We start from the raw sequence: 18,753 nt of genomic DNA on the forward strand, positions 1-18,753 counted from the left end.
CACTATTTATAAATTTAAAAAAGATTACAATATACAAAGTAAGAGTAATGCAACAACCGTAAACTATTTTACAATATTTTTATAAAATGTTGATGTGGGCAACTTTTTATTGATTTTCATCTAAGCTCACTATTAATATTATTTTTTTATTTACCAATAATCACTCATCAACAGTTTATAAAATAATTTGTATTTCTAACATTATTCATAGAATAACTGATTATAAATGTTAACTTTCAAAATCTAACATTAAACATAGTCAACAAAAAGTAACTGCCTTTATTATATATTATTATATAGATATAAATATAAATACTTATATGATAATATAAAATAAAAGCAGTTACTTTTTGTTGACTCGGTTTGATGTTAGATTTTGAAAGTGAAATTATATATTTACAATTTTCGCATCCTAAATTTTCTCTTTTTTTTATTAACTTTTTTATTTTGTCTTTTTTGGTAATACGCGTGACAGTAGCTATTTGTTTGTATGCTAGGCAGTCCACGCAATTTTGAATTGACATTTTTATTTTCTATTTAATTATTTAATTTGTTGATAGAACTTGAACCTAAGACTTGATTTATTTTCAACTCACTCAGTTACCACCTGAACTGAGACCCATATAGGCTCATTTATTTATATTTATGCAAAGCAAGTATAAAATTTAATTAAAAGCACTTCAACTCGAAATAACACAACTCCAAAGCTGTTGAAAGTGATCGATTGGTATAGCTTATATTCATTGGTTTACTACTTTGCTTAAAAATAAGCTGAACAAAAATTACAGCTATAGTTTGAAAAATGTGAGACTTCTGTACATTCTTTTTTAAGATAAAAATTAAGCTAAACCAAACTGACACAAATAAAATATATTAGTTGCTGTAATTATCTTAAATGATCAAGCATTAATCTATTTTAACAACTTTCCTATGGTGCTGATGTTGGAGTTTTAAGTTGTATCTCACACTAAGTCTCACATCATTTTGATGCGCTTACAGTTTGAAGCAGAATTCCTAATACCTTTAGAGGTCACAGAATATGGTGCAGATGCTGATCGGAGGGAGGGTGACTTGTCAATGTATGCATATCGTTCATTGCCATTCCAGTATAAAATGACTCGATTTGTGCACGAATGTGACCAGCTATCACCTGCCCAGCAAGATGAAACAACTCTTAAAAAAGGGCAAGTGGCAATGGGAAGTAAACTATTGACTATGCGAACTATGAATTCAGGAAGGTGGTGGGAGCTAAGTGAGAAAATACTAACCCAGTGCAAGAGTTAATTGAAATGAACCATCTATATACTTGGTGGTCACCTGATTCAACAAAACAACCTGCAGAAAATAACATAAAATATTAGAACAAGAAAAATAATGGTCAGATATTGCCGGTAAAGACTCTAATTACAGAAGTGAAACTGAGAAATACAAGTTGGTTCTATTGCATTCAAATCTCTACTTGCATTGGCAATAGAAAGTCTGCCAAAAGTTTACAATGTTAAATCCTACAAAGAGACCAAATTAATTCTTACCGCCAAACTAAAATCTTTTGCAAGTTTCATCAGCTTTAAAGCCATTCCGCTTAGTAATCGAGTCCTGAGGGCCATGTCATCAAAATCTTGGCGGAAGTGGAAAGTAACACTATCAACAATGACAATCTTTACCTGAAATAAATTTTAGTAATAAAAAAAATTAACACCAAAAACATTTAAATTTATACACCAGCATGCAACCACTTCACACACAGACAAACACTAAAGCAAGGGACAAAATTAATAAGCTAATAAGAAGTACCCACATCTTTATGCTCTGAGATGAACTTGTCTAAGCAATTTATAAGAGCAATTTGCTCAGTGTAACTGCAGACTCGGAAATAGAATATGTTTTCCAAGATATTGTTGGGGTGCATTTTAAGTTGGCAAGCTTGAAAATCCTTCCGCAAAAGGCCACCACATTCTGACATGTCTTCTATGCATGCTTCAGCAATTTGTAAAGCACGTTCGACCATGAAGCTGCCTTCTGTATCTAAGCTTCACAAAAACAAAAATATGAAAAGCAGTTGGAGAAGTGCATCAAATGGTCAGAGAGGAACAGTTATGAATTCAAGGAACTTACCTATATATATTGCCTTTCCTCCTAAGCCACCATAATCAACTGGAATTTGAACATTGATAGCGAGTTGAATCCTGTAAATTTAAGTAAACATTAACTGCCAAAAAAATGCCCACAAGGAAAAAAGAATAATGATGACCCATACCCCAGCTGTGTTTTACCAATGCCCGGAACTCCACCTAAACAATAAAAACAACAAAAAACATCATCTCCTCACCAAAATAAAACTTGTCAAGTATTTATGCTAATAAACAAAGTGCAGAAAACATGTAAATCAATGATTATAAATACATAGCATGTACTTTTTATTTTAATTTATTGAATTTTTTGGGGGGACGGGGAACAATATTGCGTGGATCTCAATTAGGAAAAAAGAAAAACTAACCAATTTCAGTAACTTCTTTGCAATTTATTCCCCCACCAAGGATGTTATTCAGATCCTCACAAGATGTAGTGATGCGTGGAAACATCTCCTCCTCATGGAGCATATCCCAAGCAGTTTGTGCACCTGCACAAAATGAAAAGAAAACAATAATAATAATAATAATAATAACTGTAGGTAGAAAGATTCCTAAATAGAAAGAAAATGGCAATCCAGTGAGACTTATAGCCTTGGCTCAATTTTCTTTTTTCATAGGGGGAGTGAAAGAGAGAAGAGAAGAGAAAGAAGAAGGCTTCAATAGATTATTTTACTAACCAAATTGATGATACTGAAACAAAAGTAGATCACTTCACAATAATAAAATTGCTTCAACCAAATTAGAGGGCTGCATGATTTCAACAAAGATTAATTTTCCAAGTCTCTCTTTCTTTCTCTTGGTAGAGAGATGAACAACGAGAAAATACAACCATTCTCAAAGTAATTTCCAATACAAAAGTATAAAATGATCAAGAAATGGCATCTCACTAAAAGTATAACCTAACTAAATTATTCACACAAGAGGACAGCAGATCTTATAACACTTGAATACACTAACCAGAACTGAAAATTGTATAAAGTGTGCGTGCACTTGAGTGTGTAGCATTTTTGAATAAGAAGTTACATTATTTGTAAGAGATGACTGTAAACAAAGAAGGTACACAATTTGATATTGACACAATAGAATGCTATATTGGCAAGTATAGAGATTCAACCATATAGCATGCTATGTTGACAAGTATCAAGATTTGGGCTAGCAGAGAGCATCTCCAGGGAGCACAACATAAGTGTCCTGTATGATGGTATCACAGTGTCTGAGGTCTCTCATTAAAACTTCCTAAGATTGTTCCAGAAAAGTCTTCAATTTTTTAAATGAAAGACTTAAATAATGACATATGATGGAGAGAATACATACCATTAACTGTACCACAACCTCCTGCTGACCCATCCAACCTATGACTATGTGATGCAACTCTCATAATTTCAGCAGCCTCATTATCCGAAATTTTTAGATCTGTTCAAGGATTAGAAAAAAGAAATGTTAGAATACATTAATCTAACACATTAAAGAAATGGAGGAAGCTGATTCATGTGAGAAAAACACAGACATGACATTTAAAGCTAGCACAAAAGTAACAAAGAAAACTATCAGGGTGATTCCTAAATGAATTTATTGAGAGAATATATTTTACTTTAAGCAAATGGAAAAATATGGTGATCAATTCTAATTACACAGGGTTTGTTATTGTCTTGGATGGAAGCAGTCTTTTATGTATAAATAAATATAAATATATATATATATATAATATTTATTGATAAAGAAACAAGAACTCTATGTTCACAATGATGAACACAAAGTATCTAAAACAATTACAACCAAATCAAAATGAGAAACTAAACGAGTGCTGGGAAATCAATAATAGAAGTACAATGTGTAAAATCCCAACCTCGAGACCAATCAAATAGGGTCCTAATTAGCAAGGACTTCAAATAATCAAAAGGTCTCTCAACATCCTCAAAAGTGCGGCCATTTCATTCCTTCCACACTAACCACATCAGATACCCTGGCACCAAATTCCAAACATTCGAGGAACGTTTCCCCAACCAGTTTTGACAACCAAACAGAAGAGAGATGACCCTCTCCAGCATCACTCACTGAACCCTAAACATCTAAAACACTACACTCGATAGCGCAAGAGCAAACTCACAATGTAGCAAAAGATGATCCACCGATTCCTCACAATACCGACACGTACAACACCGGTTGACTAGGGTAAAACCCCTCTTAACAAGATTATCAATTGTGAGAATCCAATCCCACACTGCTGTCCACAAAACAAAACAAAAAGACACCATCTTACGGGCCTTAACACCCCAAATTCTCTTCCAAGGAAAAGAAATAGTGAGGGTACCACAAATAATATAGTGGGGGCCTTAACATGTCTTGGATGGAAACAATCTACTGTGCCAGCATAGTGAAACTGAAACTCCAGTAACTGTGGCCTCCTCTTCTCTTCGAACCCACAAAACATGAAATATTAAGTTGGGTGTGCAGACTATATAATTGGCAATGTTAGTATCTTCTATATTTAAAAATATTAGTATTGGCATAGGATTCAATTTATGGGTTAGTGCCCAATTATGTTATATCAATTCTTCAAGTTCTTATGGTTCAAGTAAACTCAACTAGTAAAATATCTAGTCATTGAATAAGGGACTTAGTATTTAATCCTACTAACTCAAAAAAGAAACCCAATGGCGTTTAAATCCTATTGTATCTATCCCAAAAAATTTCTCCAAGTTTCTTTTCTTTTTCTCCACACGAGACTTCTATTCACACGAATCACACGCGAATATCCAACCATACTAAAATTACTTTATGCAATGTTATTTGGTCAATTAACTGTAGTAACAAGTAGCCAATAATCTCAAAAGAAATATAAATATCTGGTTCTGCAACTGGGTTCTATTAAATCATAAATTAGAACCCGTGAACTAAACTTTACAGGAACAAACTGAGAGAATAATTACATCAAACACTTAGCGAGGTGCATCAGTAACTGGTAAGAGACCAAAAGCGAGTCAAAGCCAGAAATTTTGATATGAAGATCAACAATATCACACATACAAAAAATGACCATTTTTCCAAAAAAAATGCAAAAGAGAAAGATGTAACCTCTGGCAAGGTGGGAGGGAGACAGCGAAGAAAAAGAAGAGAGAGTTGTATAGCCTGCTGCTATCAGTTTGCCTCTCTGTGATGCTGATATGGGCAACCGACCCACTTCCATTTTCACTCTTTTGATTGAAAGCTCTCACAAAGAAACAGTGTTTGGATTTCAGAGAGAGAGAGTGTGTGTGTGTAGAATTTGCGAGCTCACTGAGTTGTGGCGCTTAAAAGCTAAAACCACTTTATAGTGTTGAAATGCGGGAAAGTCTTGTTTGGCTGGGGGGATTTAAAATTTAACTTATCCGTTTTATTTTATTTCCTCCAAAAGTATTTCTTCAAAATATAAATAAAATGTCCATACTATTTTATCTCTTTATAAATTTTCAATATAATGTAAATATGTAATAGTTCAATCAAAAGAAAAAAATTATATGTAATATATATAATGTAATAGCGAGATCATATTTTATGAAAGGAACACTTTATATAATATTATTACCTTATTAAATAATATAAATTCTCAGATTTAAAATTTAAAATATTTCGTTTGTGATAGTAAGAAACTTTATTAACAAAACTAGTTGAAACTCACAAAGGAAGAGGAGACCAATAGTTTGGAAAAACCTTTTTCATCTTTTTCATTTTTTACCACTACCTAGGACCTACTATGTTTTTCAGGAAATTTACAAAATTGGAAATCAAAATGCTTTTGACCATTTTTCGGTAACATTCGCGGGAAAGCTCTTTTATATAGTCCCTAAAAATCAAAATATAACACACGTAGATAATCAGATTAGGACCAAAATGAAATTTCCTATTTTGACTTCCTATACCATGCTCTGGTAAGCATTCGCAAGGATGGTTTTGGACGTATGCAAATTCAGTATTCTCTCATATTTCTACTATTTTGAGTTTGCTCAGATACTGAACCAAACTTAATTTAATTCTTTTAGTGAATGAAGTACTGATAAGACTTGATTGTCATTGTTCTGGCACTTGAGCAAGTTGAATGCGCTGCTCACCATAACAAAAATAGTACATTATAGATAAAAATTTACAATCGAACTTAGACTTTTAGAAAGCGTTTGGTTTGTCGTAATGTTAGATTCTTGTAGTATTAGATTCATGAAATCTGAAGAATATAACATTATTTAGAGCATTAGCATTGGAAAATTCCAATGCTATTCTATTTTACCATTCTAAAACACCACTTTATCAATATACCATACCATTTTACAATTCCTCTACATCCCAAAACTCTATTTTTGTTAAAATATTATTTTTTAACCCATTTTTTATTATTTCTTCCCAACCGTTCAGCTCATTTTCCTGGGCTTTTCAACATCCATTTTTATTCCTCTCTCCCAGCACCGGTTCAACACACACCCATTATACAACGATCAACCTATCCAAACCCATCACCACACCCACACACACACAAACACAAACATCAAACCAGCAACAAAGCCACGCACAAACAGAACCCAGCAACAAAGCCACGCACAAACACAACCCGGCAACAAAGCCAAGCCACACACACAAACACAAACCCATTAAAAAACCGGGCCACCGATCAAAAACCCAGGCCAGGCAGAATCCAGCAACAAAGCCACGCACAAACACAACCCAGCAACAAAGCCAAGCCACACACACAAACACAAACCCATTCAAAAACCGGGCCACCGATCAAAAACCCAGGCCGGGCCACCGATCCACGCCGCCGATCAACCAATCCACACCGCCGATTTGAAACCCAGGCCACCGATCAAAAACCAGAGCAAACCCATTCAAAAAACATCATCACCAGAGCCACCGGAGCAAACCCATTCAAAAAAATAATCACCAGAGCAAACCCATTCAAATAAAATCATTACCGGAGTAAACCCATTCAAACCTATTCAAAAAAACATCATCACCGGAGCCACCGGAGCAAACCCATCCAATAAAATCATCACCGAAGCCATCGGAGCAAATCCATTCAAAAAAATGAGAGAGATGAGAGAGCAAAGACTAGAGAGCAAACCCATTCAAAAAACATCATCACCGGAGCCACCGGAGCAAACCCATTCAAAAAAAACATCACTGGAGCCATCAGACCAAATCCATTCAAAAAAATGAGAGAGATGAGAGAGCAGGTCGAGAGCAGAAACGAGAGAGAAGACGGAGAGCAGAGACGAGAGAGAGAGAAGGGCACAGACAAAATGAGAGAGATGAGAGATAGAGGAAAGAGAGCAGAGATAAAATATTTTTTTTTTTTATACAATACTGCTACAGTGCAATTCTATCTTTAGAATTGCACTGTAGCAAGTATTGCAAAAATTTTACAATACTTGCCTTTGCCATTTTTTGATGTAGATGATTTTAAGGTTACAAATGCTAAATTTCCCTTAGATATAGCATTAGCATTTTCCAATGCTAATGCTCTTGTTTCATTAGTTACATTCTCATCACAATCAGTATGTTGAAAAGGCTAAACTCCACATTCAAGCTCGGTTGGCATTGGATTCAGTTCTAATTTCAGCTAGGGTGCGGAATATGGACCGTTGAACTGCAGATCAGTGCGGTGAAGTATGCTATGGTCCAAAATAAAAACACATTAACATATTTCAGCAAAAACATTTGCAGTTCATCACGTTTTGTATTGCCGGCTTCATATTTTGTCTTCTTAGTTCTTCAGGATATGTAAACACCTAGATGTAAAAGACATTTGATAAGCAATAATTGTTAGCTATCAGTGAGTTACCACTGATCCATTTTGAGGGTAGAGGGAACTGAAGTCTGCAGTTTGCTTTTATCAAATCAACATCACATAAAAATGATTTTATGATGAGAAATCCTTAACATATATAATAACATCTTAAAGAAATTCTGTACTGGGTATGCTATGTGAACAAAGGATTGTTAAATCATAAAGATCATTAAGCTCAAAATGAGGAAATCTAATGGTTTACAGAACTGGAAATTCAAAACCTAAAGTGCAATTAAGGAACTTGGGAGAAACCATTTTATACTGAAAAAATGAGCCCAATATGCTTATTTTCACAACCAGTTGGAACTTGAACCAAACTGCTGCATCGGTTTTTTTTGGAAACTGGGGTCCGGAAGGTTTTAGATAAAAGAAGCTCTACAGTCCCCCACTGCAGAGACTGATGAATTCATAAAGCTCTTCAAATTGTTCACAGGCAGGACTGGAAGCCCTGGAATAGGATGTTGAAAACCTAAAACCTGAAAATTAGATTACATGGTTTATGAAATGAGATTTTATCATAAAAATATATACCATCAAGGGTGCCCAAAAAGGTTAGAAACAGAAACAAAAGGCAAATAAAAAGCAAAACAAAGCAATTAATAATATTTAAGCATATGATGTCCTACAGATTAGACCAAATATAATGTCAACATGCCTTTAGACTGGATAATAGTACAGTTACTTCACAAGAAATTTAGAGAGCCTGAGATCTACCAGATACTAAACTGATCCAGTAAAACCTAAGCTTTAAAGTCAGTCAGGGAACTTAATGGAACAAATGACAACAAATCTTCCAACATTAAAAGAAAAGAAGAAAGTTAATCACTGAAGGCAAAGAAAAATTGTGTAGTCAATAGACTAGACACTTCTATCAGTAAAGGATAATTTTTCACAATTACAAAGGAAGTTTAGAGAGAAAGAAGTTGGTAAATGAATGGTTGAGAAAACAATTGACAAGAGCCTTACAGATGGTATTCTAAAAACTAAACCAGGGTACAAAGTAACCGGTCATTCATAGGACCAGGACTCCCAATGGTTCAGTTCAGCCCATGTTCACTTTGATCGAAAATACAAAACAAGTTAGTCAACATTTTAAGCAAATCTTGAATCAAAGAATACTTGGAAGGGAAAAAGACAATGGGCAACTCTCAAATGAATCATATAAAAATAAAATAGAGATACAGAACAGCAGTTTATCCAGACAACCACACGTACGTGCTCTCTTTTACCTTCCCATTCATTAGCTACTGTGGTTGCTGTTGCTTCTCCAGGATGACAATAGAGGAAACTGTGAGAACAGGGACTCCATAACCCCCCTTGCAGGAGCAGTCTTATTCGGCGTCACCATTTGCTTTCCATCTTCTTGAGCATCAAGATACCGCCAGAACTTGATAACATGGAGACTCTCTTCTTCTGTTGATCTCTGGACTACAATTCTAGAAGCATATCCCCTCTCTCTCATTTGAAGGCATATCTCTGAGGGATTGTTACATGTAAGTGTGACCAAGTACAACCAACCCTTGTCTGACAATAGATTGTCAGCAATTGGCAATATCCTATCAATAACGCTCCGGCCATTCTCCCCTCCTGCCCAAGATGAGGCAATCCCTTCACGACCTACTTCATCTTCAGGGGTTGGCACATACGGTGGGTTCACAACCATTACATCAACCAATCCAGCCAGACGCTTCTCCAGTCCTAACGCGATGTCAGTGTTTATCAACTCTGCGTGAACACCATGTGCTTCTAGAGTCTCGCTGGTCACCCTCACAGCATGAGGGTTGGTATCAGTAGCAATATAGTGGACCCCAGGAGCCTCCTGTCCTAGAATGAGAGCTAGAGAAGTAATAATATAACCACTACCACAACCCACTTCCAAGCACAACGTAGGATGATGCTCTAACAGGTGATTCCTATCAGCCAGGAGCGCATCAACTAGCGCAAATGAATCATCACACGGTTCATAAACCTCGGGATGTGAACTCACAAGGCGGATTTGGGCTATTCTGAAGGGCATCTTGTAAAGGACTAATAGAAACTATTGTTTGTGCTGAAAGTACTCCTACCAGTTATTGTTCCATTGTTTATCTTTGCTGGCTCTAATTGTAGCTAACTGTTCTCCATATAAAAAAGGAAAACCCACATATTAGCTGTATACTAAGAAAAAAACTAGGCAGAAATTAGAATGAAACAATTACAATTACTGTCCCAGATCATATTTCTTGGTAATCATTCATAGATGACATGATCCAAACAATGATCATATTAAATTCATTGGTTCATAATTAATAAAGTGACTAACAGGGCCGGCCCTTCCCTTAGGCGAGTTAGGCAATTGCCTAAGGCCCCCAAAATTTTAGAAAAGAACCAACCGGGTAGTAGAAAATTTAGTTTCAAATGAATTACAAAAATAATCTGGCACATCCTTTTAACCAAAAAAACAAAAATTTTGGTAAATCCTATTAAACATTAGTTCTAAACAAAATCATTAACCAAAAAACAAACAGATAAACTACAAATCCGGTCTAAGAGATTAACCACAAAACAATCACAAATCAAAACCCTGAAAATTTTACCTTTCACTCTAGTCTGTGCTCTCCGCCTCTCTCTAGTCTCCAGTCTCCACTGTTCAGTCTCCAGCTGGACCGCCTCAGCCTCTCTCTGATTCTCTGCTCTCCGCCTCTCTCAAGTCTTAACTGCTCACCTCACTGTATCAGGTTCTGAGGTTCAGGAATCATGTATAAAATTATAAATATTTGGGCTTTTATTTGTTAAGAACTTAAGATAACTTTGTTGATTTGGGCCCTCCCTGGCTGGTTTTGTAACTTTGTTTATCACTTATCAGTTTATCATTATGGCTGGCTGGACCCTCCCTGGACTGGGCATTAAGTTAAGGTTTTTTTTTTTTTTTTTTTTTAAGTGGGTGGGTCTTATTAATAAGTCTTGTGTCTGTGCTTAAATTTTTGTTATGTTTGTGCTTAATTGGTTGAAATTTCTAAAAATTTGTTATTGTTTAGTGAAACTACAACAATACTTTTTATACTGGCTTCTGAGCACGCGCTCATTGGCTCTTCTATTTTTTGGGTAAGAATTAATTTTGAGCATTTATTATAATTTGGGATTACTTTATTTTCCAATTACAAAAAAAATCTAGGGGTGTGATGAAAAAATTAAAAATATCACAAAATCTAGCAGGTGAAATAATTTTTTCATCACACCCCTAGATTTTTTTTGTGATTGGAAAATAAAGTAATCTCAAATTATAATAAATGCTCAAAATTAACCTTTACCCAAAAAATAGAAGAGCCTCTGAGCACGCGCGTGAGCTCGTGCTCAGAGGCTAGTATTCCGTAATTATTATCATTTTTTGCCAATTTTGTTTATGTATTAATCAACGTGTTATTAATTGGAAGATAATGCTATAATTTAGTATTAACCTATAGGGGGAGGAAAAAAAGATCCATTGAATAAATCTTATAAATAGTGCATATAATGAAAATGCATAATGAAATCATAACAATAAAACTACTTACAAAATACATGTGGTGACCAACGAAATATTTAACCAAAAAAAAAAAAAAAATGTTATATGTGTAATATCAATCATTCACAAATGTGTAATATTAATGGACAAACATGTAAACTTCAACTGGGTATAAATAGAAAATTATAGCATTAAAACCAAAAAATAAAAAAGAGCCTCATCACACGTGCTCCTATATATCATCCAAATTTTGTGTTGCTTCTAATGTGAATGTTAATAGATAAATTTTGAAAGCCTTAATATAATTAGAATTTGAAAATGTAGAAGATTGTTCAAACTGGGTTTGTGATTGAAAAATATAAAGCAACAGTTCAATATTGTCATGTACTTCATTTTTAGATCTCTCTGTTAAAGTGGCCCAACTTCCTAACAAAAATTACCCTGTAACATATGGAGAATCCTGAAGAATGAGGGGTTCTAGTTAACTTGTTAAAGAACATCGGTAGCATAAAATCATTTTTTTTTTTTTTATAATTAAAAAAAAATCACCCACAATACATATGCAGAAGTCAAAATTTCCAAAATAAACATGCAAAGGTAAACAGAAGCATAGATATAAGATTAGGAATTGACAAATAAATAATTTCCCTCTTCATTTGAAAAATAAAAATGAAAGAAGGGAACACCATAGGTACATTGTAATTACACATTCAAAAAATAATTCAATTATTTGATTGTTGCTTTCCATGATTCAAATGTAATTACACATTCAAAATTAAGTGGCTCAAATGTGAAACATGAGTAAGAAAAGGAAATGTAAAAGTCTGGTAACTTCTTCATAAAATCTTGGGGTTCATGCAATCTTAACACTTTCGTTTGGCTATAATCTAAAATCCTAGATTGGCATCAGTCATCGATCTATCAAGGTTGCTTTATAGTGGTTTCAGTTGAAACACATATCTGCAAACCACAATGTGAATGGAATAAGGATGTTACTATCTTTCTCAAGAGTTTTTGGTCCAAACAAAGTAAAAGAAAATTTTTGACAGAAAATTTGAATAGATTGAACCATGCAAACATACCTTTTAGTACATGTTTCCCAATAGTGATAATGCCCATTCATCCTCATCCACCAATTTGAAGCCAAAATCCTTTCATTCAAAATGGCATGCAAAACGTATTAGATCAAATTAGACTCCATAAAATTATTTCATAAAAGTAGAAGGAACAAAAGCAAATATCATAGGAAATAGGAATGAGATCAAACTTGCCAGCACTCTTGAAAGTATAAGAGATTTCGCAAATTGGCGTAGGAAATGACAGACTCTTGAAATCAACATCATTAACAATTTAAACGATGCAATTAGAATGGAGATGGTAATGAGAGTTTAAAAAAAAAAAAAAAAACTGAAAAAGAACGTGAAAACGTGAAACATGGGAAATAGAGAAGTTTGAATAATAGATTCTCTTTTTTTTAATAAAGGTAATTGAATTTTTTTTTTTTTTTTGCAATAACGGCAGATGTGTGTGTTTTATATTTTTTATTTTTATCAATTATAATGGTAGATATATTCACAAACAAACGTGTGTTTGTTTTATTTTATTTTATTTTTTTAATAAATGGATAAAACAATTTGAAAACCATAAAAAAAGTGGTCCTATTTTGTAGGTAATGTTTTAATACAAGTTAAACATATATTTTTACCTGACTATCCTTTACTTTTGTCTCTACTTAAACATAGGCTGTAGAGGTATTTTGGAACAAAAAAAAAATCTAGTCCAAACAAGTGTAACCCCTTAAATTGTAGTATAGATAAATCGGGTTCTATTTCTCATTTGCTCTACACATGAAATTTTTTTTTTTTTTTTTTTTTTTATAGTCTTTATAAATATATTGTTTGATTAGAAATGTCTACTAGAAAATATGCATTTGGATATGAAAAACTTAAAAAAGAAAAAAAAAATTAATTGAGTCTAAAAAATGATCAATGGATAAATTTGTTATTAGTAATAAACAAAATATAACACAAAATTTAGATGAAAATATCACAAATGAGCAAGAAATTCACCAAAATAATTTAGAAGAAAATGGTGTTCAATTTTGCAATACAACAAATCTTGATAATGAACTTCAAAATAATTTAGAAGAAAATGAAAATAATGATGAAAAACATAATATAAAAATATTAAATAAACATTAATTTAATTAATATATAAGTATAAAAAAGACCCCATTTTTAGTTCTCACTTTAGGCCCCAAAATGTCTAGGGCCGACCTTGTTTCCCTGTCATCCTCTCTCTGCCTTAACCCACGTCACACCGTGCTCCATGGCTAACCACCAAGCTCTCCTTCTAAACCTCCATAGCCGGAGCTTTTCAAGCTCATCACCTCCAACCACGCACCACTGTCGAAACTCAGCCAAAATCAAATCACGACGACCACCACGGCCAAAACCTAGCCAAAATCAAATCGCAACAAAAACCCAGAAGCCTACCAAATCACAAATCAAATCACACCCACCGAAATCAAAGCACAAAACCCACAAAACAGCCAAAATCACAAAATGAAAATACTGAAAGTGAACCCACCGTTAAAAAAAAAATATATTGGTGTTGTTATTATATTTTAGAAGAAGAATCATCTTGTTGAACTAATTTTAGATCCAAATTAATAAAACACATACCACAAACAAGAATGATAGACTGAAAGCAAAGCAAAAAAAATTGTATTTCCCAGAAAAGTGTTTTTAGAAAATAGAAAGAGTAAGCAAAATATAAAAACTATTTGTTTCACAATCTCAAATAAATAAATAAATAACCAAAAATCACACACCATAATCTAGTGAAGTCTTATGAGCCACAATTTCACCTAAGATGATCGTCTGAGTTAAGAAGAAGAGATTTTCATAGTCTTTGGCTCGGCAACACAATCTTCGATTTCCTTTCTTGATGTGGCTTTCGCTCGCTCCTCTCCTATCAGCCTAAGCGACATATAAAGAAAAATAAAATGAAGAAAAACAAAGCACCACGTAAAAAAGAAGAAAAGAAAAACGGTGAGAGAAGAAAGACAAACTGAGATCAAGTATACTGTCATATGTATTTTTTTTACATTTTTTATTCTTTTAAAAAAAAAAAAAAAAACTTTTTAACTATCTTTTAATATATTTTATTTAATGGTTGAGATTGAAAGTTATTTTTTCAACTTTTAATCTCAGCCATTAATTACAATTGCATCAGGGTATCACACTTGAATCTGAAAAACACAAAAAGACTTACACATACACATACACATACAAATACGTATACACATACACATATACATACACATACACAAGCACACATATACATACACATACACATACACATACATAAGCACGCATAAACACATATACATACGCATAAACACATATACATACACATAAACATACATAAATATAAGCACGCATAAACACATACACATACAAATACATAAGTACATATACACATACACGTATATAAGCACACATACACATACAAATATACATAAACATACATACACATACACATAAATATACATATATATAAACATAAATACACATCCATATAAACACGTATAAACTCACATAAACGTAAACATACACACACATAAACTTAAATATAAACATAAACACACATAAAGGCTCGATTTAGCACACCAAAATAACTAACGAAATTGTTTGAGGATTGGTGTTAGTTTACAATTTTTTTCAGTCTATATGAGGGTTTAATTTTTCTCAGTCTGTATGTGTGTTTATGTTTATGTATGTTTATGTTTATATTTATGTGTGTGTGTTTATATGTATGTGTGTTTATATTTGTTTGTTTTTGTTTATGTTTATTTATGCGTGTTTATGTGTATGTGTGTTTATATTTGTTTGTTTTTGTGTATGTTTGTGTGTGTTTGTGTTTGTGTTTGTGTTCATGTATGTTTATGTGTATGTGTGTTTATGTTTATAAATATCATTGTTATTAAATCCGTTCCGTTTTGGCTGGAACGGCCGGAAAATCTCGTACCAGGATGCAATTCGGAACGGTAATACCACCCGTTCCACCTCGGGTCCAATTCCGGCCAGTTTCGGGTCATTTCGACCATTCCGGCAAATTTCGGTCAATTTTGGCCGAAATGTAAATTTCGGCCGGTACCAGCTTTTAGAAGAAAAAAAAAAGAAAAAAAAAAGAAAAAAGAAAAAAGAAAAAAGAAAAATCCCTAAACTTACAAACTCATTAGCACATCATGTTATTACCTAGTAATGATCGCTTAAAAAACAAACCCAGCCATCACAGACTTCGCTCATTCTCTTCTTCGTTTCATCTCATACTCTCTGCCAGTCTGCTCCTTTCCTTTTTTTACTTTAGTTTTTGCTTTGTCAAGTTTTTGTTTTGTTTTATATTTGTGTTTGCCTTGTAGACTTTTAGTTTGCTGACCCCACCCACGTGACAAAGTTTTGGAAATGACAAAACTCAAAAAAGCTGACAAAGGAGTTTGATTTTAAACTTATATTTGTTGAGTCTTGCCTGTACCCAACGTGATATATATATTTATATTTTTTTTTTTGTACTGTTTTTGGTTGTTATTTTTAATTTTTTAATTACATATTTATGTTTTAATATTCTAAAATAGTAATTGTTATGTAAAAACTAAATGATTTGTGTTTTTTGAGGTTTACTTATTTGGATCAATAATATTATGTTGTATAAGAAAATATAAATATATATTATTTTTAATTTTTTTAGAAACCCCGAAACACCTTAAAACGGTACAACGAAATAGAACGGTACCAAAATATTCCGTTCCATTGGACAAACCGAAACAGGGTCCGAAACGGTATTCATAACATTGATAAATATAAATATACATAAACATACACACATACATAAACATGCATAAACATAAATGGACATAAACACATATGCACATGCACATAAACATACACATACACACACATAAACATACACATACACATACACATACACAAATACACATACATACACATACATAAACATAAATGAATATAAATATAAACACACATGCACATATACATAAACATACACATACACACTCATACACATACACATACATAAATACACATGCACATACACATATTTTTTTAGTTCTTGCCTTAGGCCCCAAAATGTCTAGGGCCGCCCCTGGTGACTAAATTTTAGATTGGCCATCATCAACCTACAGCCACCCTCCTCCTTTTTTCTGGGTTTGAACCTAACTGTGAACAAAATATATGATACTAAGCATAGACACAAGCAAGTTATATTAAATTTATTGATTCTCTACCTTAAATTGGTTCCTAAAACTTTGGCATAAAATCCTAAAACTTGCATGCAAAAGTAAAGAAAAACAAAAAATAAACTATGAAGAATCAAACAATGAAGAAGAAACAAGATTGCTCTCCTCTATTGTTATGGATAACTAATAATAAAAAAGACAAAAATAAAAGATTGAACTATATTGTTTAGCTGATTTTGCAATCAACAGACATAAGGTTGAATGAAAAGAAACATTATATTAAACCCCAAAAAAATCATATGACCTCGTTTATGTATATTTGAGAGAGAGAGAGAGAGAGATTACCGATTTGTTGGGTGTCGCTATAGTTGTCAAGTGGAACGGCGGGAGATCAAAGAGTCAGCGTCAGTTGCAATTGGTGAGTGTGTAGTGTTTTCAGCCTTTGGATTTTGTTTGTTGTTGATGTAAGTAATTCCAGCCCTTCTTCAATAAAATATGATTGCTCCTTGTACCAAAGTACGCACTCCAGCTTTGAGAGTTGGCTCAGTATCGAGATTCTCTCTATAGTTTTATCATACGGCATTCACAATATAGTTTTATCCTACAATCTTGACCAATAGATATGCAGCAAGATATCAATTAGTTTTTGGTATTGTAAGGACTCAATTCGTAACGACCACAAAATAATATTGGGTTCGTGCGTTAAAAGGTCTAAACAATATAATTTGTAGAGCGTGGGTTTAAAAGGCTAGGCCTTGGTTACCGGACGGTAGTTAATCGGGGTTTTCATAGTGACTTGCACAATGATGAACCTGACGTGTTTAATAATAATCTCTTCCGGTACGTCATGAGTGGCTTCGGTTCTTAGACCTCGCCCAAGGAACTTCATGTCCTTACTATTCTCCCCTTTTTTAGGACTCCATGGTCTGGAAGCCCCCTTTTTTTGGTGCATAAGTCTTCACATTATATAGCCCTTGTTGGCTGATCCTGGCCCTCCACCTGTTAATCAGGCAGGTGCCTATTCAAATACCTGTCCCATCAGCCGCCTCCCCCTGCTTTTTGTTAGTTGCAATAATCAAAGCCACACTGTTCAGGCGTCTTTTCTCATTAATATGGTTAGGACGTTCGTGGATGCATTCAATGCGGAGGGGACGTATTTACCTTGAACCACCTCCACTCCGTACCCCCACGTGGGTCCCATTCTACTCGCCTCTTCTTCTGGGGGCCTTTTGGAGGCTGCTTTTGACGACATGTTGCTCTTCCCTTCGAAGTCTTGGGATACCGAGGACAGGGTCATCCTCGGCTGCATCTCTAGGCTATTTGGTCGTTCCTTACTCGTCCTCATCAACTACCTTCCTCGGTACGGGCCCTGGGCCCTAGTGGAAAGTGGGCCGGGTCGTAAGTTCTCTGGCCCCACAGGTATAATTAGAGATTGAATCCTAGTTGTTTTATTTAACCATCAGAAACTTTTTCGATTAAACTAACTAAACCCACTATTATCAAGATTCTTTATTTACTGGCAAAGGTTGCTTATTAAGGTTAAATTATATAAAGCTGGTCCTAAAGCCTATAAACTTGACAAAATACCGACATAAAGTTGGGCGACTGACAAAAAGTTAACATATAACATGGATTGTGAAAAGAGCTCAATTGGCCCCATTGTAATCATAATTTGTTTTAAATGTGACTTAAAAAAAAAATTTGAGTTGGAATGAGTAACATGTCTTGTTAATATTGATATAATCATAGAATGCAAAATTTAGTTAGAAGTGTGATGATTAGAATATATATAACAAACCAAGTTCTTAAAATTATTGATGGTATTTACAAAAGTTATTAGAATATATATAACAAACAAATTCTATTGTGTTGTTAATGATGTTTAGGATAAGTGGTATCTCCTAGTATTTTCAACAAAAATCTCCATGATTCAAATCATCTTCTTCCGCTTAAAATATACTTAAAAAAAAAAAAAAACATATCCAATTATTTTTGGGGGGTGGGGGTTGGATTGGGAGGGTATTTATAGTTAGTATAATGAGGGGAGAGCAAAAAGTTAGAT

General features: G+C 33.8%; 2 protein-coding genes across 6 annotated transcripts; both read right to left on the reverse strand.

The window, feature by feature from the left end:
* Positions 1 to 708: 708 nt before the first annotated feature.
* Positions 709 to 5,433, reverse strand: LOC115957497 (DNA repair protein RAD51 homolog 3). The gene is made up of 9 exons (XM_031075752.1): positions 5,208 to 5,433; positions 3,447 to 3,545; positions 2,498 to 2,620; positions 2,258 to 2,291; positions 2,116 to 2,186; positions 1,799 to 2,025; positions 1,533 to 1,664; positions 1,269 to 1,335; positions 709 to 1,150 (listed from the first exon to the last, which is right to left on the reverse strand). The coding sequence occupies exons 1-9, from the start codon at positions 5,317 to 5,319 to the stop codon at positions 975 to 977; spliced, it is 1,041 nt and encodes a 346-aa protein (XP_030931612.1). The 5' UTR covers positions 5,320 to 5,433; the 3' UTR covers positions 709 to 974.
* Positions 5,434 to 7,598: 2,165 nt separating this feature from the next.
* On the reverse strand, positions 7,599 to 17,103 carry LOC115957992 (methyltransferase N6AMT1). Of its 5 annotated transcripts, none has more exons than XM_031076353.1 (3): positions 10,524 to 10,771; positions 9,177 to 10,060; positions 7,599 to 7,888 (listed from the first exon to the last, which is right to left on the reverse strand). In XM_031076353.1, the coding sequence occupies exon 2, from the start codon at positions 9,962 to 9,964 to the stop codon at positions 9,188 to 9,190; it is 777 nt and encodes a 258-aa protein (XP_030932213.1). In that variant the 5' UTR covers positions 9,965 to 10,060; positions 10,524 to 10,771; the 3' UTR covers positions 7,599 to 7,888; positions 9,177 to 9,187. The 5 variants fall into 5 exon arrangements, with proteins under 5 accessions (XP_030932213.1, XP_030932212.1, XP_030932215.1 ...); XM_031076352.1 differs by lacking the exon at positions 7,599 to 7,888 and adding an exon at positions 8,291 to 8,423; XM_031076355.1 differs by lacking the exons at positions 7,599 to 7,888; positions 10,524 to 10,771 and adding an exon at positions 17,037 to 17,103 and having other exon boundaries at positions 8,869 to 10,065.
* Between the last annotated feature and the right edge of the window lie 1,650 nt (positions 17,104 to 18,753).

Source organism: Quercus lobata, chromosome 8, assembly GCF_001633185.2.
Source record: "Quercus lobata isolate SW786 chromosome 8, ValleyOak3.0 Primary Assembly, whole genome shotgun sequence".
NCBI lineage: Eukaryota > Viridiplantae > Streptophyta > Magnoliopsida > Fagales > Fagaceae > Quercus > Quercus lobata.